A 24,671-nucleotide genomic window follows, 5' to 3' on the forward strand; every position below is an offset into this window, starting at 1 on the left:
AATGTTTATTGATTAACAAATATTAACTGTAAAATATACAGTAAAATGTTTTTAAATATTTTAAAAGACAATACAGCAGTTTTTACAATAAAATGATGTAAAAATTAAATTATTTAAATGTAAAAAGTACAGCTGAGCTGTATAATTAATGGTAAAAACAACAAGAGAGTAAATGTATTTATTTTACAGTAAATTACAGTAAAAAACAGTAATCGGGCGTTCCCACAATTCCCTACGTGACTCATTACTATTACTTATTATTATATTTAATGGGAATAGTTATGATTCATCATATTTCTAATATCAGTCACATACACTGGGGTGTTCTGTGTTATATTTGATGTCATTTAGATCATGTTTACTGCGTTATTTAAATCTCATATGTGTTACCATGATGGTGTTTCATGTGAGTGATACTGAGCACTGTCTGTCTCTATTCGTTTATTGTTCTATATTATTTATCATTTACATTTATGCATTTGGCAGACACTTTTTATCCAAAGTGACTTACAGTGCACTTATTACAGGGACAATCCCCCCGGAGCAACCTGGAGTTAAGTGTCTTACTCAAGGACACAATGGTGGTGACTGTGGGGATCGAACCAGCGACCTTCTGATTACCAGTTATGTGCTTTAGTCCACTACGCCACCACCATATCGTTATCGTTTATCTCTATACCTCTAAACTTTTACTGGTCATTGGAAGAGACACTATTGATGAACCTCATGTCATCATGTGCCCTTCTGTAGTTATTATGTGATTAACAAATACTTTATAAAGTAAAAAACTGATTTGTACAGTTTCAGAAATGTTTATGATTTTTTTTTTACTGTCAATTTAACGGAATCATTTTTATTATTTTACAGTGCCAGCATGTAAATTACAACCATTTTAAACTGTAAAATGTACAGGTTGTTCTGTAAAGTGGTTTACATTTAAACTGTATTTTTACATCATTATTCTGGAAACCACAGCTGCCAAATCTTTTTTGTAAAGACAACAGGATTGTTTTTACAGTGTAGTACTGTACGTTACACTGTTGTCACATGACCTCACTATGTCACATGTTTAATTCAGCAAGTGGCATCCAGTTATAATCTCACAAAATAATGATAGTTATTTTGATATTTAATCCAGTTGTAACGCCCCCTACCTGTCTCTAGTAAACAAATAGGACAACGCTCCAGATTCATTATCTATATGCCTACAGATGTTGAAGTTAGGCCCCTCTGGTGTCACTAAATGAATACATTCACCTGAATGAAAATTATAATAAAAATCTATACTCACTTACGCTTAAATGGTTTGGTATAAACTCTTTTTGAAAGAATAAAACTCTTTGAAAGTAACAAAATGTAAAGAATTTAATTTGTATAAAATACAATTATATCAAATGCGTTCATACACAAAGTAACATTATGTGATTAATTCACGCAGTACACTTTTTATCTCAACTCACCAATGGACACAATATCACACCAAATATGCAATATATTATGAGTCAAAATGAAAGGAATGTATCACACTTTCACTAGAGATGAAAAGATCCGAAATCACAGGTTTTAAGTGCACTAAATAACCACATATGAATGATAACTAAACACTGTGTGCCCACACACACACACACACACACACACAAGAGTTAGTCCCCACACACACACACACACACACACACACACACAAGAGTTAGTCCCCACACACACACACACACACACACACACACACACAAAACAGTTAGTCCCCACACACACACACACAACAGTTAGTCCCCCCACACACACACACACAAGAGTTAGTCCCCACACACACACACACACACACACAAAACAGTTAGTCCCCACACACACACACACACACACACACAACAGTTAGTCCCCCACCCACACACACACACACAACAGTTAGTCCCCACACACACACACAACAGTTAGTCCCCACACACACACACACACACACACAAGAGTTAGTCCCCACACACACACACACACACACACACACACACACAACAGTTAGTCCCCCCACACACACACACAACAGTTAGTCCCCACACACACACACACACACACACACACACAACAGTTAGTCCCCACACACACACACACACACACACAACAGTTAGTCCCCACACACACACACACACACACAACAGTTAGTCCCCACACACACACACACAACAGTTAGTCCCACACACACACACACACACAAGAGTTAGTCCCCACACACACACACACACACACAAGAGTTAGTCCCCACACACACACACACACACACACACACACACACACACAACAGTTAGTCCCACACACACACACACACACACACACACACACACACACACACACACACACACAACAGTTAGTCCGCACCCACACACACACACACACACCCACACACACAACAGTTAGTCCCCACACACACACACACACACACACACACACACAACAGTTAGTCCCCACACACACACACACACATAACAGTTAGTCCCCCCACACACACACACACACCGTTGCAGGCCTGAGACGTTGTTGGAGTACGTGGTGGCCTTTAAAACAACAACTGGCCGCTTCACTCTCCTGGGGGGGAAAACAAACACACAAAAGGTACCTGAATTCAGCTTAGAACAATAAGTGACTCAGCTGCACTGAAGAAACCTAAGGAAATCTTCCTCCTGTCGTTGCTACGCGACCTCTGAATACGGGCCACCGACTCCGCTGCACGATAATAGGCCTCCAGGATATCGTCCTCCGGTGCGCAGCGGCGCTCTCTCTGATGACGAGCCACAGACTCCTCTTCCTAAGGGCAGTGGTGGCTCAGCGGTTGAGTATCTGGATTACTGGCCAGAAGGTCAGGGGTTCAAGCCCCAACACCACCAAGACACCACTGTTGGGCCCTTGAGCAAGGCCCTTGAACCCATCTGCTCCAGGGGCACTGTATCATGGCTGACCCTGCACTCTGACCCCAGCTTAGCTGGGATATGTGAAAAATAAATAATTTCACCATGTATATGCAGAAATGTATGTATAATGTGTAACAATTGATCAATTTATTTTTTATTATTTTTTTTATCCTCACAGACATCAACCAACTAAAGTGAGTAACTTCAGTCTTTGAGTCTGTCACAAGTTATCTTTAGAATAACTTGAAACACTGTCGGTAGTTGCGATCTGAACCACAAAAGTGAAAAAAAAAGCTGCGATGTCGATCGAACATACACAGAGAATTTAGATACGCTACAAAATAACCCTCATTACAAACGTGTGTGTCTTACACACGTTACTATGCACAATTAGTTTTTTAATCAGATGAATAATCTATATAACAACTTTTTGGTTACCGCAATCTCTCAGTGTATTTCCGATCGGCTGCACTTGTCAACAGCTTCTTTCGTCTCCTCTAGAACAACCACTCACATTACAAAAAACACCCTTGAGGGCGGGACTTAATTCCCATAAACCAATAAATTAATGAAACACCTAACTTGTTTGTTAATGCCACATTTTTCACATGTACATAGCAATCAAACTTGACATAGGAATGACGTTCTTAAAGGAACACACGCATCTTTATACATCACTATATTGAGCGGTATATTTATACACATTTTAGCTCTAGATTAGCTCCAAACAAAAAAACAAGTACATTGAGATAACCCATTACCTGAAGAATTGTATTCTACTGGGTTACACAATTTTGTGTGAAAATGTCATAACTCTTGTCTGATCAATGAATGATTCTAGAGATTGATCAAATCATGACTGATATTTCTCTCGCCTGATTCGTCAGAATGGAAATTGAATCTCAAGTCGAGTTAATCGTATTGTTGCATTCTGCACATATTAACAAATGTAGTAGATCATCAGATTTTCCATCATATAGAAAATTGTTCTGAAGAGAACACATTATGCACATTATACAAATAGTTTGAGTAGTTTAGATGTTATTCTGAATCTTGTGTTTGTCATGTGATTGTACTGTGTCCCTCCCTCCAGCTCCTATTGGCTCAGTGGACGTGTCAATCATTTGCAGTGGGGAGATGCGAGCGTCCTGCTCCTCTGAGGGGGATCATCTCATCTTCAGCTGGACTCTGAATGGACAAGAACTGGAGGATAGAAATAACATCATTCATCTGGATGAGGAAACTTCTGGAAACATCACCTGCACTGTGAACAACCACGTCAGTCGTGGACAGAAGAACATTAGTGTACACCGATGTCCTGGTGAGATCTATTAATGTTCACAGATTATTAAAACAGACACAATAATGATGCAGGTCGACAGTCTTTAGTTCACTTCTGTACATTACATGATGTCAGCAGTAAATTGTGTTGATGTGTTTTGTGTAAATGTGTTCAGAGAGAGAATTCTGCTGATTCTACAGTGATGTGTTATTACAGGAACAACTACAGCAACTGTGACCTCACATCTGACCTCTACAGTGACCAAAAGCACTTCAGGACATGGTACGAGTTTAACAGATCACATTACAGACGTTTATGATATACGGGTCTTGTTTAAATCTGAGTGTTGTTGATTGTGTATCTTGTGTTTGTGTAGTTGAGTGTTCAGTGTCTGTGGTGTATGTGGTGGTGTGGAGTTTGGAGATGATGCTTCTGTTGACTCTGTTAGGAGGTTTTCACATCTACATCAAATACTGCAGCACACACACATCAGGTGACACATTTATCATCATCATGATGCATTTCACATGCAAATATTAAGAGTGTGATGATGATGATAATCTGATGTTTTTAGGAAGGAAACAGGAAGAGGAAATCGCTCTATAGATCAAAACTGAGAATGACAAGATTTAGACACCGACATCAACACAGAACAGAAGATTCATGAGAGAAACGGCAGATTTCATCACAGATATTAGAAATCATTTCATATGCAGTCTTTAGTTTTGAAAATGTCTTTTGATTTTGTATCGACTTGAGACTCATTTCAGTTTATTTTTGTGTTGAATGAACTATCTGTGTTTTATTTGATTATATTCATCTGCTTCTGTTCAGTCGTGATGATTCACTTGTCAGAATGATTCCTCTGAATCAAATGTGACAGTATCATCATGTTGTTGCCCTTTGGGTTTATTTTTCACATCATTTTAACTCTATATCACATATTAGTCGTGTTGCTTTAATCTGTCTGTTGGATCATGTTTGTTAATAATTCGTCTTCATTTATAGTTTTGATATTGTATCTGTGTGATTTTGGAGAGTTTGATGTTTTGTCACATTTGATTATTTCATCTTCAAAGATATTTCCCGCATTTGCAGAATATTAATAAACCATTGCTTCAGAATTAGTCAGTGTTTGAGTTGTAATACTGAACTTTATTTTAAATATAAATGAAACAGTTTTCACTAATTTGTCATTTTATTGCAAGTGAATCTTATTCTGAACTTTATTTAAAAAAGGTCTTGAGCGAACACAAAGAGTGTGTGGAGACATCACTGACACATCTGAAAGATTATCATACACTTTCAACATTTTAATGCCTCCAAACTTATTTGAAACATTTTTTTATTATTTGTTTATAATTTTAAATTCATAAATGTAACAGCCATTGTAGTCAAGTACATTCAAATGTTTAGTGCAATAAAAACATATTTATGAATAATTAATGCTTGTTTTCAGTTTTTTCCTCTAATTGAACACAAGGAAGAATGACATTTAATTTATACTATAATAAATATAATTTCTATGCACCAATTCAGTAAATAAACAATATTTACCTGCATGTATTTAAAAAACATATTTTATGTGAATGAACAGGATGTGTCAAATTAAAACTTCACTCACTCATATTTGGGAACCCAGTTATTATTGTCATTTTTATTACCCAACAATTATTAATTGAGTTCCAGTTCAGTTTATTATTATAATATAATACTGAATTATTATTATAATTACTTTAATAATTTGATTTATTCAACAGTAATTTATTTCTCTCGTACTTCATCTTCACCTTGAGCTTTTATTTTGACGGCTGATCAAGTTCCTCATTACAAAATCTGGTGAAACACTGTCACCGCCTCAATTTCTGTGATACTGTGTCACATTTTTAGATTTGTATAATAACTTTAAGCGCCATCAAATGTTTGGAATATCGTGAATGCCTTCATAAAGCACGTGAACCACACCGAGACGGCTGAAAAGTGCATCCTCAGTCTTTATGGTTGGCCTGCCAAAGGCTTTCTCCATGTATGTGTAACGGTAGCTGGTAGTGCTGTGCAGTGTGTGTAAACCTCACTCACCTGCCCTCAAGAGACACACTGGCAACTGAATTTAGAGGCTGTAGCCTTTAGCCACCTTGTTAGCATGCCCGACTCCCATGCTGGAGACACCGGTTCGAATCCCGCTAAAAGTGGGTCAAGCAGGACCGGTTACATATGTAGTAGCCACCTTGTATTAATTTCCAAAGTGCTCCTTCAACAGATACAGTGCATCCAGAAAGTGCTTACATTTTTCCAAATTTTGTTATATTTACATTTATGCATTTGGCAGACGCTTTTATCCAAAGCAACTTACAGTGCAGTTATTACAGGGCCAATACCCCCGGAGCAACCTGGAGTTAAGTGCCTTGCTCAAGGGCCCAACAGTGGCATCTTGGTGGTGCTGAGGCTTGAACCCCCAACCTTCTGGTCAGTAACCCTGAGCCTCAACCACTGAGCCACCACTGCTGTTATGTTACAGTTTTATTCCAAAATGGATTAAATTCTTTATTTTCCCCATAATGACAACTTGAAAGATGTTTGTTTGAAATCTTTGCAAATTTATTAAAAATAAAAAACGAAAAAAAAAAAAAAATAAATCACATGTACAGAAGTATTCACAGCCTTTGCTCAATACTTTGTTGAAGCACCTTTGGCAAAAATTACAGCTTCAAGTATTTTTGTGTATGATGCTACAAGTTTGGTACACCTATTTCTAGCCAGTTTCTCCCATTCTGCTTTGCGGGACCTCTCAAGCTCCATCAGGTTGGATGGGGAGCGGCAGTGCACAGCCATTTTCAGATCTTTCCAGAGATGTTCAATCGGGTTCAATCTGGGCTCTGGCTGGGCCACTCAAGGACATTCACAGAGTTGTCCCGTAGCCACTCCTTTGTTATCTTGGCTGTGTGCTTATGGGTCGTTGTCCTGTTGGAAGATGAATCTTCACCCCAGTTCTGGAGCAGGTTTTCATCAAGGATGTCTCTGTACATTGCTGCATTCATCTTTCCCCCGATCCTGACTAGTCTCCCAGTTCCTGCCACATCCCCACAGCATGATGCTGCCACCACCATGCTTCACTGTAGGTACGGTATTGGCCAGGTGATGAGCGGTGCCTGTTTCCTCCAGACATGACGCTTGCCATTCAGGCCAAAGAGTTCAATCTTCGTTTCATCAGACCAGAGGATTTTGTTCCTCATGGTCTGAGAGTCCTTCAGGTGCCTTTTGGCAAACTCCAGGTGGGCTGTCATGTGCCTTTTACTGAGGAGTGGCTTCCGTCTGGCCACTCTACCATACAGGTCTTATTGGTGGAGTGCTGCAGAGATGGTTGTTCTTCTGGAAGGTTCTCCTCTCTCCACAGAGAAATGCTGGAGCTCTGTAAGAGTGACTATTGGGTTCTTGGTCACCTCCCTGACTAAGGCCGTTCTCCCCCGATCGCTCAGTTTGACCGGGCAGCTCTAGGAAGAGTCCTGGTGGTTCCAAACTTATTCCATTTATGGATGATGGAGGTCACTGTGCTCATTGGGACCTTCAATGGTGCAGAATGTTTTCTGTACCCTTCCCCAGATCTGTGCCTCGATACAATCCTGTCTCGGAGGTCTACAGACAATTCCTTGGACTTCATGGCTCGGTTTGTGCTCTGACATGCACTGTTAACTGTGAGACCTTATATAGACAGGTGTGTGCCTTTCCAAATCACGTCCAATCAACTGAATTTACCACAGGTGGACTCCAATCAAGTTGTAGAAACATCTCAAGGATGATCAGTGGAAACAGGAAGCACCTGAGCTCAATTTTGAGTGTCATGGCAAAGGTTGTGAATACTTATTTGCCTGTGATTATTTTCGTTTTTTTATTTTTAATAAATTTGCAAATATTTAAAACAAACTTCTTTCAAGTTGTCATTATGGGGTATTGTTTGCAGAATTCCGAGGAAAATAATGAATTTAATCAATTTTGGAATAAAACTGTAACATAACAAAATGTGTAAAAAGTGAAGTGCTGTGAATACTTTCCGGATGCACTGTATCTAATTAACTAGAGCGTGAAACATTTTAACTGTGCAATTTTGTAACCTTGTGTGGTTGACTTGAGTGTTGACAGTAACAGTTCTGAGATGTATAAGAAACTGGTCTGTAGAGATCTGTGTGTTTCAGTGCAACAAACAGATGTTGGTTTATTTTGACCCAAACACTTTATTGCCAGTTGAGTCATTTTAAACCAGCCACTTTAAAAGTGCAATGACACATAAATCAGATATACTGACAGTGAAAATTGCTTTATATATATACTGCATAAATACAATGAAATAAATGAAATTTCGTTGATAATGTTTTCCAGTCTTGCTCACTAGGGGGCACTTCAGCACCCTCAGCACCCCCTTCTCGTGCCTTTGCTTCTGAACCTGCAGTACTTTTGTTTCACAATGCATGTAAAATTTCTCTGAGAGCAGAAAACATCATGATCCTTGCACGTGCACAGAACAGCACGTCACCCCATTATTCTGAAGTGCACACAGACCATGTTTATCTGTCTTTAATTGCAGCCTTTTGTGCTCTAATAACAACAAATGACCATATCACCATTTTGATGTTATTTTGATTAATTGTGCAGTGAAATTAATCTACTGATGCACACTTTAAGAAACTTAGTGGCTAAATAAATAATCATTGATATTCACAATTTTGCTTCATTTTATACCATCAGCAAAATCATCACAATTATATTCAGTTGAGAATATTCAGTATAAATCCCCCAGCCCTATGCTTTCAATATGAATCTGTTTTTTAGAAGTTTGTAAAAGTCTGAGAAATGTGCTTGTGTATTAAAGTATGCATGTTTATGCTGAAGAAAGAGGCTTAAAGGGATTGTGCACTTAAAATGAAAATTCTGTCATCATTTCATTTCATTGCATCTCTTTTGTGTATGATGACAGCAAATGGTGACTGAGGCTGTCAGACTGTAACTTTATGCCTAACATGTTGTGTTCCACAGAAGAAAGAAAAGTCTTCTAGGTTTGGAGCAACCTGGGGTGAGAAAAAGGTGAATTATCTTTTAAAGGTTTACTTGAGCGAAGATTTACAAATGTAAAAATATGTTTTTGAGTTTCTGTTGTTGGATTTAAATTCAGGTGTGGAGATGATCTGAAAGTTTAACCCTCTTGTGGTGTTCGGTCTTTTTTGACCCATTTTGATTTTGTTTCTTTAATGAAATTCATGAGTGGTACAAGACTTGGGGACTTTTCCTCCACTAGCTATCCAAACACACACCAAAAAATGACTTGATTCTTGATGAAGTGGTTGTTGCTTGTTTTTTATTCCAGCAGATGTCACCAGAGACCCACAATGCATGACAAATTGTGATGTTTTGACACTCGTTCAATTTACCCAAGTGAAGATAACATAAAATGTGCTTATTTTATTTGAAAATGAATGAAAAAATAAAATCTAAATGCCATAAAATTGTATATTCACTTCAGTAAAATTTGTGTTTTTACATATCTTTAAAAAAAACAAACAAAAAAAAAACACAAAAAGTCAAATGTTACACATGTATGTTCGGGTCATTTTGTCCCCGTGAACATCACGAGAGTGACACAAATGAATCTCACTTTCTCCAAAGATCTTACACGTATCCAAATTCAAAGACATTGTCTGTTTGTAAAGAACACATTTTCTTCAGATTTACAGGTCACTCTGGACTGTCTGCAGTAGTGCAGTGTGACTCTAGCGCATACGCAAGCATTCGTTGTGTGATCACCTAAAATGAAGGATCAGGGGAAGTTCGAGGTTCCTGTCAGTGGATCTTTGAGGCTTATCCCAGACCTCTGTGCAGATGTATAGGGCCATCCTTTGATGAAATATTGGAATAATACACTTTATGAAAAAGTTGAAATGTTACAACTGTGAGGTGTCAAATATATATCATTAATCTTTAAATATTACTGGAACTAAAACTAAAAAATCCCAGTATTTTTGGTCTCAGCCTCAGAAAAGCTCAAAGATTAGAAGTTGCATGATTTAACGATAAGTATGTTAAAACACTATTTGGTCCCTTTCAGCGCCCTCTGTGCTGCACACCACGCTTGCCAAGATGGGACCTCAAGATGACCTGGAGACTTTCAGATGGTGGACGCATGGAAGTAGCCGAGGTCCCAGTGGCAGGCCTGCCTACTGCCGCTGTTTTCCAGGGAAGCCCAACTCGCAGTCCAACATCTTCCTGCGGCCAACCTCCTGGTGTACGAGGACTTGAAGAAGGCCATCCTGCAATGGGTCTGCCACAGCCCAGAACAACATCGGCAGCCCTTCCACACGTTTAGATTCTCTCAACAGCTCCGTGACACCTGCCGAAAGTGGCCGCTGGTTGAAGAAAGTGTCGCCAAGGGAGTGATCAGTCTGGTGGTACTGGAAAAGTTCATCGCCCAGCTACCAAAAAGGATGCCGGAGTGGGTCCAGTGCCACTGCCCGGCATCGCTGAATGAGGTAGTCCAGCTGGTTGAGGACCATATGGCGGTGTATTCAGGGGCTGGTGAGCCCTTTTCTTCTATCTCTCTCTCCTCCCTCCCCCTCTCCTTCCCCTCATCCAATCCCTGTTTCCTGGGAAATGAGAAATACCTACCCCAAAACCTGTTTTCTGGTCCCATGGCCCATTCCCTAACCTTCTCCGCTCTCCCCCGCACACTGGTGAATCCACTGCCGCAGGTGTGGGCAGGAAGTCTGGGCAGATCTGCTGGAGCTGTTAGGAACCTGGGCATTTCCAGGACCGATGACCCACAATGGAGGTGGAGACATTGGTCAGGGTCCCCGACGCACCACACACCACCCCCAATTGAGCATACCGGATACCTGCGAGTATTAAGAGGGGGTACATATCAAGCCTTGGTGGATTCATGTTGTAATCAAATCTCCATTCAACAAAGCTAGGTTCAATCCGAGGCTTTGGATACAAGCTGGTGGGTGAAGGTAAGGTGTGTTCTCGGGGATATCCAAGATAACTCTGTAGTGATGGTCTTTATTCAATTTCGGGGAAAAAACATAAAAGCTGGGCTGCGATTAGTTTCCGCCTCACCCATCCACTAATCTTAAATGAGTTGCCCGTCATTTACTACCTTATTAAGGGGAATGTTTGTGGATGGGTACTTCAACAAAGCATATGTGTGATGTGTGACTGGCTGTGGAGGTGGAGCCAGGGCCATCTACATCAGCTCAACATCAAGAGGATGTAAGGGAGGGTGAAGTCACGGCCCTTAGAGGATTCCCTGCTGGGGAAAGATTCACTCACACATCCTTACCCTGCTTTTGAGTTCTTCCGCAAAACCCAACATGATACTGAAAAGTAAAGCTGAAGTGTATAATTTCTGCACCACTAGTGCCGCCACACAAAATTGCAAAAATAATATGTTTTCAAACAGCTTTGTGAATACACCCCTAACTGCAGTTGATCAAACATTAAGTTATTCCCCCAACTCACAGCATAGTTTAGGTTAAGTCAATGTTGTCTCTCAGACAGGACGTTTTATTCCAAATAAAACCAGAAATTTTTATATAGCACCACAGACACACAGTGTTCACAGTTTTCAAGAAAATGTATTGTAAACATATTAAGCTGGGAAAAAATAAAGTATTTTTACACTGAAAAAGTTACACAGTTCAACTTTAAGATTGTAGCCTTGCTACATAAACAATCCCTTGAACTGTACTGCGTCCCTCCCTCCAGCTCCTATTGGCTCAGTGGAATTGTCAATCAATTAATTATCCAGTGGGGAGAAGCGAGCGTCCTGCTCATCAGCTCAACTTCAGATGGACTCTGAATGGACAAGAACTGGAGGATAGAAATAACATCAATCATCTGGATGAGGAAACTTCTGGAAACATCATCTGCACTGTGAACAACCACATCAGTCGTGGACAGAACACCACTAGTATGAACTGTTTAATTAGTATGAGTTTAATTCTGTTAATCAATAGATATATCTATGAAAAGATAAACATTTTAATCCCGTGATTCTTTATCAAGATATGATCTGTTAAATCAAATCATAAAATTATTTAAAAACCAGTCTTATCTGAATTTATTCATTCAGCATTTCAGAGACCCCTTAGATAGCTAAGTGATTGATTGATTGATTGATTGATTGATTGATTGATTGATTGATTGATTGATTGATTGTGTATCTTGTGTTTGTGTAGTTGAGTGTTCAGTGTCTGTGGTGTATGTGATGGTGTGGAGTTTGGAGATGATGCTTCTGTAAGCAACTTTGGGCCTATAAATATGAGCAAATTACAGCCGTATTTTTGGGCTTGCTGGTGCTTAACCTCATAAATGCAAGCCAAATATCCGGACCTACTTTTCAAGCCATGCTCTACATCATTGGTCTCAAACACAAACAGAGCCTGTAAATGAGTTCAATCCAACCTGCACGGTGGCTGTATTTGGCAATAGTAGTCCCACACATGCCTGTGTATTTGCATTTTTGATTGTAAACTGAATCTTTGAGTGACACTGTCACAGGGCAACCTACTCATTTGATTTTTCCTCTTTAATAACAGTTATGGATGGATACAAGGAAAATCAGAATCAGAATGAGCTTTAATGCCAAGTATGCTTACACATGCAAGGAATTTGCCTTTGTGACAGAAGCTTCCAGTGCACAAACAATTCAGCAACAAGACAGAGATAATGATAAAAAATTGAATAAAATAAAAGATGAATAAATATACAGTATATATATATATATATATATCCAGAGTGATTTTTACAGCCCTTTTCCTCACTCTGGAAGTGTACAGTTCTTGAAAGGGGAACAGGGGGGCACCAATAATTCTCTCAGCAGTCCGAACTGTCCTTTGTAGTCTTCTGATGTCTGATTTCGTAGCTGAACCAAACCAGACAGTTACTGAAGTGCAGCGGAGAGACTCAATAACTGCTGAGTGGAACTGTATCAACAGCACCTGTAGCAGGTTGAACTTCCTCAGCTGGCGAAGGAAGCACAAATTCTGCTGGGCCTTTTTCACAATGTGTCTCCCACTTCAGGTCCTGTGAGATGGTAGTGCCCAGGAACCTGAATGACTCCACTGCTGCCACAGTGCTGTTTAGAATGGGGAGGGGGGTCAATGTTGGGGTGTTCCTCCACCGTCCACAATCATCTCCACCATTCTGAGCATGTTCAGCTCCAGGATGCTTTGAATTGCACCAGTGAGCCAGCCGTTCAAACTCTCTTCTGTATGCAGACTCATTGTCATCCTGGATGAGGCTGATGACAGCAGTGTTGTCTGCAAACTTCAGGAGCTTGACAGAGGGGTAGTGGGGAGAGCACACATCCCTGGGGGCACCAGTGCTGATTATGCATGTGCTGGAAGTGAATTCCCCCAGTCTCAATAGCTGCTGCCTGTCTGTCAGAAATCTGGTGATCCACTGACAGATAGACATGGGAACAGAGAGTTGGTGTAATTTAGTCCAGAATAAAGCTGGGATGATGGTGTTGAAAGCCAAACTAAAGTTCACAAATAGGATCCTTGGATATATCCCTGGTTTGTCCAGATGTTGCAGGATATGATTCAATCCCATGTTGACTGCATCATCCACAGACCTGTTTGCTTTTGGGTTTCTTTGGGACAGGAATGATGATTGAGCATTTGAAGCAGCAGGGAACTTCACACTGCTCCAGTGATCTATTGAAGATCTGTGTGAAGATGGGGGCCAGCTGGTTAGCACAGGATTTAGACAAGTGGGTGAAACACTGTCCGGGCCCTGTGCTTTCCTTTTCTTTTGTTTTCGGATGACCCAGCACACCTCCTCTTCACATATCTTAAGTGCAGGTTGAGTAGCAGGAGGGGGGAGAAGGGGGGTTGCAGGAGGTGTTGGAGTTTGTGTGAAGTGAAGGTCAGAGAGGGTGTGGGGTGTGAGATTGGGCCTTTCAAATCTACAATAGAACACATTCAGGTCATCAGTCAGTTGTTGGTTCCCTACAGTGTTGAGGGATGTAGATGGTAAATTGTGATGCTGGTTGGTAAAACACTGATGAAGGGTCTTTTGCTGAAAAAAGCTCATCTGAATAGCTTCTTTTAGCCACTCTAAATGGTTCTTTACTCAGTGTGTTCCTGGGCTGAATGTACAATATTTTATCCCCACTTCTGTAAGCCTGACAAAGCTGCCTGAGTTTTGCTGTAAACCATTGTTTGTCATTGTTGTATATTAAATAAGTCCTAGTAGGAATGCACATATCCTCACAGAAACTGATATATGGTGTCACAGTATCTGTGAGCTCGTCGGGATTTGGTGTCTGCAGCCTAAAAAACACTCCAACCAGTGCAGTGCAGGCTTGTAGTTCCAGCTCTGCTTCATTGGTCCAACGATTTACAGTCTTTACTACAGGTTTAGCTGAATTTACTTTCTGCCTGTAGGTTGGAAGAAGATGAACCAGATAGTGATAGAGAGTCCCAAAGCTGCATGTGGGACAGAGTGATATTCATCCTTTATTGTTATGTAGCAATAATCAAGTATATTTCTGTTTCTGGATGAGCATGTAATGTGCTGTTTGTATTTGGGCAGTTCACGTGTGAGGTTTATTGTTGTTCCATGTCTGTGATTTGATCAGTCAGCTGTTGCAGTGCTGCGTTCACGCACGCAAGTGGAGGAATATAAACACTCACCAGTATAAACGTGGAAAACTCCCACAAAGAGTAGAACATTTCACAGTTAATAAAGAGTGCTTCCAAATTAGGACAGCACATTTTCCTTAATGTTGTTACATCTGTACACCAACTTTCATTGATGTAAAAGAACGTTCCACCGCCACTCGTTTTACCCATATGTTCTGTGATGTGATCCGCTCTGAACAGCTGAAAGCCCGGCAGATGTAATGCACTGTCCAGAATTGCTGGACTCAGCCAGGTTTCTGTGATGCACAAGGTAGCAGAGTTTGAAAAGTCCTTGTTTGTATGGGTGAGAAGATGTAGTTCGTCCATGTTATTAGGAAGAGAGCAGAGTTTCACTAGTTTAATACTTAGCAGCGCTGTTCGAAAGCCACGCTGATGAAGCCTGACCAGCGCACCGGCTCTTTCCCCTCACCTGCATCTCATGGTGTGCTTAAACAACACAGCTGTGCCTCCAAATAAAATGACCAGCAAATCGTCCAAATAGTCAAAAACCAGGAAAGGATTGTCTGGTATGTGCTGCTGAATGTTCAGCAGTTCGTCCCTGGTAAAACTGATTGGAAAAAGATTACTAAACTCATGACAAACAAACAAAAACCACAAAAGAATTGGAGGGCTGCCATTTGCGGCGCCATCTTGATATATACATTTAGAGATTCCAATAGTAGAGGTAAAAGGATTACTGGTATACTAGAGAATTTCTCAGTTGAACTCGTCACTGAATGATTATTTGATATGGTGCAATACAGATTTGTTGCTGCTGAAATTATGTATAAATCTACAAAGAATTCTCTGGAAATGCCTTTAAAATAATCAATATCAGTTCTCAACCGCTATGCCCCCTAATGCTCCATAAGTGTCGTATGTCAAATAAAAATGCATTGTCTGAATGACAAACACAGACACAGGTGCTTGATCTTTTAACATTCTTATTGTGCAGTAGACAAACTTAAGTATTTCCTTAAATCCTATTTACCGCTTCTAGTCAGGTAGAAATTTTCTTGTGCACTAAATGTGTAATCTAACAAGTTTAAAGAAAAAGGAAGTAGATTTCCAAACAACACACTTTACACTGTGCTCTTACAAAATGTACTATGCACTCAGCCATGTAGTGTATGAATTTTCAAAGTGTAGTATCGTTCCAAATGGAACACTCAACGTTTTGTTTTTTTACTACATGTAAACGTTTGCCATTTAACAGCTGATGGAAGTGACATTTCAAGCGCATGTGATGTGTTGCCACTGGCTTTAGCACGTTAGCCAAAACCTCACTGGACCGGAATACACACAAGCACACAGGACCGACTGGAAAATAAGATGAACTGGCACTGGACATCAAACACGAGGAGACTCAAATTGGGAGAGAAATTTTAGACAGGGCACGTGTGACTTATAAACTAATAATCTACAAACAAGGACATAAGAGAGAGAGACACGCTGCAATACTGAAACAAAACAGAACCACGTGCTCACAAGGCAACAAAACATCTGAATGGCATGAGCGTACATCGTCAAGACAATAAGGCAATATAAACCCATGCCAGCTGACAAACAAGACGAGAGAATGCCTAGCAACATCAAACAAAGCAATGCCACGCATTCTGACACTAAACGAAACCTGAGCATACATTACCTGACACCTTAGACCAGTGGTTCTCAACCTTTTTTTCTACTGGGCCTCACTAAGGTCCAAGTACAAGTCTCAAGGGCCGCATATCATTTACATATGACATCATCAATGCAAACCAACCGGATTTTATATTTTTGGCAGTTAATAATATGAATATCGTGATACCTAGACAATTATATTTAAACAGAGTATAATGCTACTCATTGTTATGTATAGTTCTGGTAAACATGAAGAGTCACTTGTAAGTTTCAGAGATTTTACTAATATATCAAGGACAAGCAAACAATGACATTGTGTTACATTACAGGCAGCATCTAGTGTTTTGTTCTTCATCTTTATAGGCACTAGCATATGGAACCACAGTGCCATCTCGTCGACAGTAATTACTTATAAAAAAAACACAACACTCCCCATTAATGGGACACCTGATGCTGTCGGGAGCTGACCAATTTGGTGAAATTCAGCTCGAAAGGAGTCACAGCACAATTAATTTGCGACTGTAAGTTGCAGTCGTTAAGACACGCATGGAAGCGTGACTTGATGCGCGACACTGCAGAAAATATACGTTCGCAGATGTATGTTGATCCAAATATGGAAAGCACTTTCGAACTTAATAATCTGAGGTTCTATTCAGGAATGTTTCGCCACATTTCTGTAACTGAGGATGCTTGCTACGCTGTATGGGTGTTTCCTCTGGCCTGAACATTTATCAATTAATCTTCAAGTGAGCGGCGTGGCAAACCGAAAGTTGCAGCCAAGTCCTTGATTTTTTCCACAGGGAAAGTGAATGGCTCTCTAATGAAATGTCCAGCAAATTGAAGTTTGTCAAAATCTGAAAAACGAGAGATGAATTTTTCTTGCATTTGACTGACAGGTGCAACAAATCTTTCTCTCTGTTGTGTGTCCAACACACACTCACTCGCGAAAGTCAGTTGTGGGAAATAAGTTAAATCACCATCTTTGAGTTGTGCAGTGTACAGTCCTAACTTCATTTTGAAACTCTCAATACAGCACAACAAGTCATCAACGTGTTTTCCGTCACCTTGGAGTTGCAGGTTTAGCTTGTTTAGGTGAACTGTGATGTCTGCAAGGAACGCTAGATTGATTCTCCATTCCTTGTCTCTCAAGACTGGAAATCTCTCTCCCTCGCCAATGTCATCAAGAAAGTGATCTATCTCTGGGAGTAAAGCCAGAAAGCGATTTAAGACCTTTCCCCGACTAAGCCATCTCACTTCGCTCTGCAGAACAAGGTCTCCATAGGCACCTTCCGATTCGTCCAATAATGCAACAAATCGGTGGTGCAGTAGAGGGCGTGCAGGAATGAAGTTGACCACCTTGACCACAGTGTCCATAACCTTCAAGAAATATCCATCTGCTAACTTGCTGCACAGTGCTTGCTGGTGCACAATACAGTGAAATGCCAACAATTATGGGGACATTTTTCACATTTCAGCAACAAGACCCTTGTGTTTTCCAGTCATTGAGGGTGCACCATCAGTAGAGATGGAGACGACGGAGGATGCTGGTATGATTGGAGTAAAAACCTAATGTACTTTATTAGACAAGTTTGAATAAATTAACAAGGCAATTCCTAGAAGTAATCAGTTGTAATATTTCAAATTGAATTAGCCTTATACAGGGATTATAAATCTAACCAGCTGAAGATAAAGAACTATTGCTAAAAAAGAATGTCTCGGTTACTGTCGTAACCTCCGTTGCCTGATGGATGGAACGAGATGTTGTGTCGATGTAGTGACACTAGGGGTCTCCCTTGATAGCCTCGGTTACATCTTATCTTTGAGAAAAGGCCAATGAGAATTGGCAAACAGAATTTGCATGCCCCTCCCCCGGACATACGGGTATAAAAGGAGGGAATCATGCGTCTGTTCAGACAGGTTTTGAGCTGAGGAGCCGAGAGTAAGGTCCCGGCCCTTTCAGCGGCTTAGTACAGTGTTGTTGCAAGAGGCACACAACATATCGTTCCATCAGGGAACGGAGGTTACGACAGTAAACTTGTGTCGATGTTGTGACACTAGGGGACCCTATTTAAAAACTCCATAACACTGAACGTGTTACGTGGACTGCTGATGCAGGTGCAAGCAAGCTGTTGCATGCGAAAATAGCAGGTACATCAGACTGCACGTAACCTTCCACAATGCCCCAAGAGACGTCATATAGTTCCTCACATCCCTGAGGGAGTGAAGCGACGTTACTAGCCTGGGAGCAGGCCGCACCAGCCGTGGCTTTTTCTCTCTCTATGTTTTCTCTCCATAGAGTGTTAGATGCAGCTGGGGCCATCTAACGCTATAACATGCATCGGGGAAAGGCGGTATCATCCAAACCAATTCTTTCAGGGGGATAAGACCCCAGGGCAGGAAATACATCAAGCAACTCTAGGCAGTTGATGTGCCAACCCAGCCAGGACCCCATCCAGGAGCCAGTGGCTGCGTGCCCATTGCACACTGCACCCCATATTAACTGCGATGCATATGAACACCTGCTGTAGGGGGACTCCTGCCCATAGAAAACAGAGGTCTGTCTAAGGGCTGAATAAGTGACGGCAGGAAGGGGTGAATGTGCCGTGGCACCATGACATCTCAGAACTCAAGTATGAAGCCAGTGCTGAAGCGGTCTCATATGCATCAACCTGAGCGGCACGACGGTCGCTGAGGATGCCATATGCCCTAGGAGCCTCTGAAATTGTTTCAGTGGAACCGCTGTGCCTGGTCTGAACATATCAGGCAGTTCAGCACTGACTGCACGTGCTTGCTTGTGAGGCACGCTGCCATTGACACTGAGTCTAACTCCATGCAAAGAGATGCTCTGAACAGGGGAGAGCTTGCTCTTTTCCCAGTTGACCCGAAGCCCTAAATTGCTGAGGTGTGTGAGCACATATTGCACTGATATGCCTGACTATCGGAAGCGAACCGTAGAAAGGGTCTGTAATGTGGTAATATTGAGACGCGTAAGTATGCGTCCTTCAGGTCTACCTCTTGATGCCGGACGCATGTCAGAATATGTTTCTGCGTCAGCATCTTGAACGGGAGTCTGTGTAAGGCCCCGGAAGAAGGAAAACCACGACCACAACGTTGCCATGGTCATGTTCTCGGAGTGAGAACATGAGCCGTAAACAAACGCTGCCTCTGTGTGAACAAAAGAGACCCCAAGTGTTACTACATCGACACAACATCGAGTGAGTGACAGAAGGGGAACACATATCATCCAGATTTCCATGCACATTTCTCATAACTCCTAAGATGTTCACATAACACTTTACATGATTGAAGAGACACACAAAACATGTCAGACACGACACTGTCAGTAAAACCAGACCACATTAAATCAAACTGTAGTTCTTGTTTTTTTTTCTGCAGATCTCGCTGTAATCCAACATCTCTTTATGAGCTCAAAACAGTTGGAGAACCCATGAGTTTTTTTTGTTTTTGTTTGTTTGTTTCATGCAAAGAATAGAAGAAAAATGCCTGGGGTATGCACAGGAAAACATTCAATTATGTATAATAAATGTATAAAAACAGTATAAAGATTACAGAGTGAAATGTTTTTAGGGTTTTAGAGTTGCTAGAGATAGCAAGAGTGTCCAGATAGGACTTTAAATCCTTACAAAACAGCAAAATAGGGCTTGACGTGTGTTGAGAACCAATGAGTGTCAGGTTGAATATATTGCAGATTGAAGGCAATAGTCAATGTCTCTCTCTCTCTCTCTCTCTCTCTCTCTCTCTCTCTCTCTCTCTTTCTTTCTGCAGATGTTTTGACTGAATAAAAACAATAAAATGAAAACATCATCACAAAATTACTGAATTAGAGGAAGCTATTATACACAAACCCACTTTCATACTATAACAGTGACAAGATTTATACCTGTACTACCAATAAAATGTTTCATTGTCTAGATGATTTAATAAATATAGAACACACATTTGCACAATTGCATATTTTTGAAAAAGTATGTGACAGAGAAAAACAACTTGCTATTTCTGTCTCTCATTTTTTAAAAGTGTGAACCACAACTCTGTCTTCCTCCTTTATGAGGAAACTTCTTCTTTCATGAGAGTAACTGTGAGATATTTTCTGATGTGTGAGTCCAGTGTCAGCAGAAGTCTGTGTCGGTCAGAGTGAAGACGCTCCATGAGACTCAGAACACAGACTGATAGAACTCCAAACAATCATAACACAATCTGAAGCAGCATTCACACTCGACGCTTCTGGAAACTGGACATCAGAGAAATGCTGTTCATCTTTGGACTGCTGCTGCTGCTGCCAACTGTTACATGTGAGTCAACTTTCAGATCAAACTCATGCTGATTTTAAAGCACGGATGGATTTCAGACAAAGAAACATGTTATTATTATATTTGCAGTTGTTGGGGCTTCATTCAGGAGTGATAGCAATAATTAATAATTATCATTGATAATTATTAATAATTAAAATCAATAAAACATTAATAAGAATTAATATTAGCTTATTAGTTCTTCAAAATCAACAATCATGAAATATAACTATAAATTATCAAATTCAATTGACTATTAATCGAGATTAATATTGCTGTGGCACCACCCTGGAATCAATACTAAAACACTTCTCTTTAAAGTATAACATTTTTATTGATGCAGTAATATCAATTAATAATCAATACAATGCAGTCGATAAACTTCCGAATTACAACTACAACCTAAACAGTGACATGATTTGATAAGGTAACAATTAAGCCTATAATAAAAGAGAGTGTGTGTGTGTGTGTGTGTGTGTGTGTGTGTGTGTGTGTGTGTGTGTGTGTGTGGGCTTGTTTATGTGGTTTATGAGAACATTTTTTTAGGTTACAAATTAGTAATTACAAGGGTATTATGCTATAATGTGGTTTATGGGGACATTTCTATTGTCCCCATAATTCAAATCCGCTTAAAAATCATACTAAACAATGTTTTATTGAAAATGTAAAAATGCAGAAAGTTTTCTGTGAGGGTTAGGTTTAGGGGTTATGTTAGGTTTAGGGGATAGAATCTATAGTTTGTACAGAATAAAAATCATTATGTCTATGGAGAGTCCTCATAAGGATAGCTGCACCAACATGTGTGTGTGTGTGTGTGTGTGTGTGTGTGTGTGTGTGTGAAGGAGAGATGTACAGCACAAAATGGTTGACATGGATCTCGTGGAGAGTGCATCATGTGAGGTTTGCGGCCAGATTATGTGGCCATGAATGTGGGGGGAGTTAATGGTGTCTGCCCATTTAACGCATGTCTTCAATGGTTCGATAACTTAGGGACAAGCTGGGCTCTATCGCCAAGTTATCTGTTCGGCAAATGTGTGTGTGGTTAGTACAAGAAAGAGTGAGAACAGGGTGACGGCACCGAAGCCGGTTTAGCGATCGTGGAAGGGATGGCAACCATTAGTTTTATCACTTAGAGATGCTGTGAACGGCTCATAATCCATCTGGTGTTGATTGCTCAGCGGTCTCCTTCGGATCCGTTAGCGTGCTCGGTGGAGCACAGTGAATCTTGGCTCATCTAGTGAGATGGAGATTGTATGGCCAAAGTTCAGGTACGTATGTTACTTCCTTGGGCAATGGGAGTAGCACAGCTGGGAGTAGCACAGCTGCAACTAGACGTGGTGCATACTGTCGCTGGAAGCAAGCTTAGGAGGAATCTCCGGGGTTTTATACTCAATGAAATCATGGTTGAGGGTCATTGTACTGTCGTGCATTTCATCCAGTAGGAATTTCACACCTAGACATAAAGTGAGCAAGGCTTGATGGGATCTGTAGTCTGTTTGGACTCCCTTTGATTGATTTTGTTGCCATTTGGCTTTGAGTGTTCCTACAGGCCTCAGTCGGGCTCATGACTGTATACATGAGCACATGAGTCCCAACACAATGATGGATTTGTTTTATTTGTAAGAGACAACTGAAAAATTATCAGTTTCTCTCGATTTACTATTTATAGGTATGTGTTTGAGTAAAATTAACAATTTAGTTTTATTCTATAAAGTACTGACAACATTTCTTCTAAGTCCCAAATAAAAATATTGTCATTTACAGCCTTTATTTGCAGAAAATGACAACTGGTCAATATAACAAAAATAGACCTTGAATAATGCAAAGAAAACGACTTCATATTCATTTTAAACAGTTGTGGGCCGTGTTTTAAAAGTCTAGGCCTTCAGTGTGATTCATGTCATTAAGAAAACACAGTTTCACAATGAATAAGACACCCTATGACTTTGGGCATCATACATTATGCCACAGCTAACTAATAATACCAATTGACATTTTAAAAAGACGTCCACGTACGAAAGACGTGGTGGTGGTGTAGTGGGCTAAAGCACATAACTGTTAATCAGAAGGTTGCTGGTTCGATCCCCACAGCCACCACCATTGTGTCCTTGAGTAAGGCACTTAACTCCAGGTTGCTTCGGGGGGTTTGTCCCTGTAATAAATGCACTGTAAGTCGCTTTGGATAAAAACGTCTGCCAAGTGCATATATGTAAATGGAAATGAAACTTGAAATGACACTTAATGCTCAAGCAAGCCTAATTTTAACTGCAGCATGACTGTTTTGTGAAATGAACAGACATTCAAAAATCATAATATTTAATATGAATCTAAGGAGGTCTATAATACCTGGAAAAATCTATCTAATAATATAAAAATTATTTAAATGTTGCTTGCAATAAATTTCGTTTCATCAGTGTACACGGTTATGATGCGTTCCATTCAAGTTGGATGTGGGATATTCCTACTTCATATCTCCGACCATAAATGCATCCCATTCCCTGATATTCGGAACTACAGCGCTCCCGTTAGCTTAGCAGGGGTTTTACAATCATTAGAGATGTCTCCTAGCAACCCAACTGATAAACAATGCTGCCACGCTAGCATTTGTCCTTCAGATGTACGTTTATCATTAATGTTTTATACAGCTGTTTCTGCAGGCATTTGTTAAACAAGCTTTAATATCATGGAGTGGAAAAAAACTCATTAATTGATATTATTAATTAAGTGAATGTTTATCATTTACTCTGTAATTCTCCCTGAGTGTGGACATGTTTGTGTGACATCATGCCCCTGCATCTCTGAGAAATTGAGTTGAGATTTTCTGCACGAGCCTACAAGTTGAAATTCTGACTTCAGGATGCATTTTATTGAACTTTTCCTAGTAGGAAGTTGTAAAATCCGACTTTCTGAGTTGAATAGAACGCAGCACTATTGAAAACTTGATCTGACACTGAATGCTCCGGCAGCCTAATTTACACTTCCTCTCATCAGTCGTGCTGCTCTCATTAGAGCTTAATGTGATCTCATGTTACGTTAAACGAGAAACATTTTTGTCGACAATTTTTATTGTGCAAGATCTCGTGGTCTTTGTTTTCAAATTACACTTAAAGCATGATTGTGTGACCTTTGTTTTTTCTCTCTCTGACCCGGTTTGTCCCACCCTTCATCAGCACACACACTCAGAACGTGGATGATTTCAGAATTTATTTTCCTGCACACAGAGCAGTGAAAGAGAAGATAGTAAGTTGTAATGTTGTTTAAGCTCCACCTATTCAAAATACATTTCATCTCGTTAGAAAGCACATGGAAAGTGACACAGATAGAAAGATCGTAGAGTGCCTCCAAATGGACATAAAACGATGAAAATACCCATAAATATAAACAGAAAACATCTAGGTTACGGATGTAACCTCCATTCCCTGATGGAGGGAATGAGATTTTGTGTCGGAGAAGCGACACTAGGGGTCTCTCATGAGCACCGAATATACCTCTGATCTATAAAAAAAGGCCAATGAGAAGTTGGCAGCTAGTATTTGCATACCCCGCCCCCGGACATACGGGTATAAAGGCGAGGAAATACTATGAGTGCATTCAGGATTTTTCTCAGCGGCGTGGCCGGGAGGACACAACGTCTCGTTCCCTCCATCAGGGAACGGAGGTTACATCCATAACCTAGACGTTCCCCGTCTGTCGCTCTCTTCGACATGTGTCGGAAAAGCGACACTAGGGGTCCGATTTAAATCACGCCATGCGCTGAGCCGTGTACATGTTCTGCTGACACAGGAGCGGGCAGGTATTTTACGTGCCAAGATGACCAGCTGTGTCAGACTGCACGTACCCTTCCCCAATGCCCCAAAAAAGTCGTCGGAGTCCTTCTGGTTACCCT

General features: G+C 40.5%; 1 protein-coding gene across 4 annotated transcripts in view; it reads left to right on the forward strand.

Annotated features, from left to right (window-relative positions):
* The window catches only part of LOC127663420 (uncharacterized), a 342,359-nt gene that overhangs the window by 256,368 nt on the left and 61,320 nt on the right, over positions 1–24,671 (forward strand). The window contains exon 1 of one of the 4 annotated variants that reach the window (XM_052155006.1): positions 20,614–20,788. The exons of the other annotated variants lie outside the window; for them this stretch is intronic. Coding sequence (XP_052010966.1) covers positions 20,743–20,788 — 46 coding nt within the window. The 5' untranslated portion in view covers positions 20,614–20,742. Of the gene's footprint in view, positions 1–20,613; positions 20,789–24,671 lie in introns of those variants that run through there. 4 annotated transcript variants of the gene reach the window in all.

The sequence above is a fragment of the Xyrauchen texanus genome, chromosome 23 (assembly GCF_025860055.1).
Source record: "Xyrauchen texanus isolate HMW12.3.18 chromosome 23, RBS_HiC_50CHRs, whole genome shotgun sequence".
Lineage (NCBI taxonomy): Eukaryota > Metazoa > Chordata > Actinopteri > Cypriniformes > Catostomidae > Xyrauchen > Xyrauchen texanus.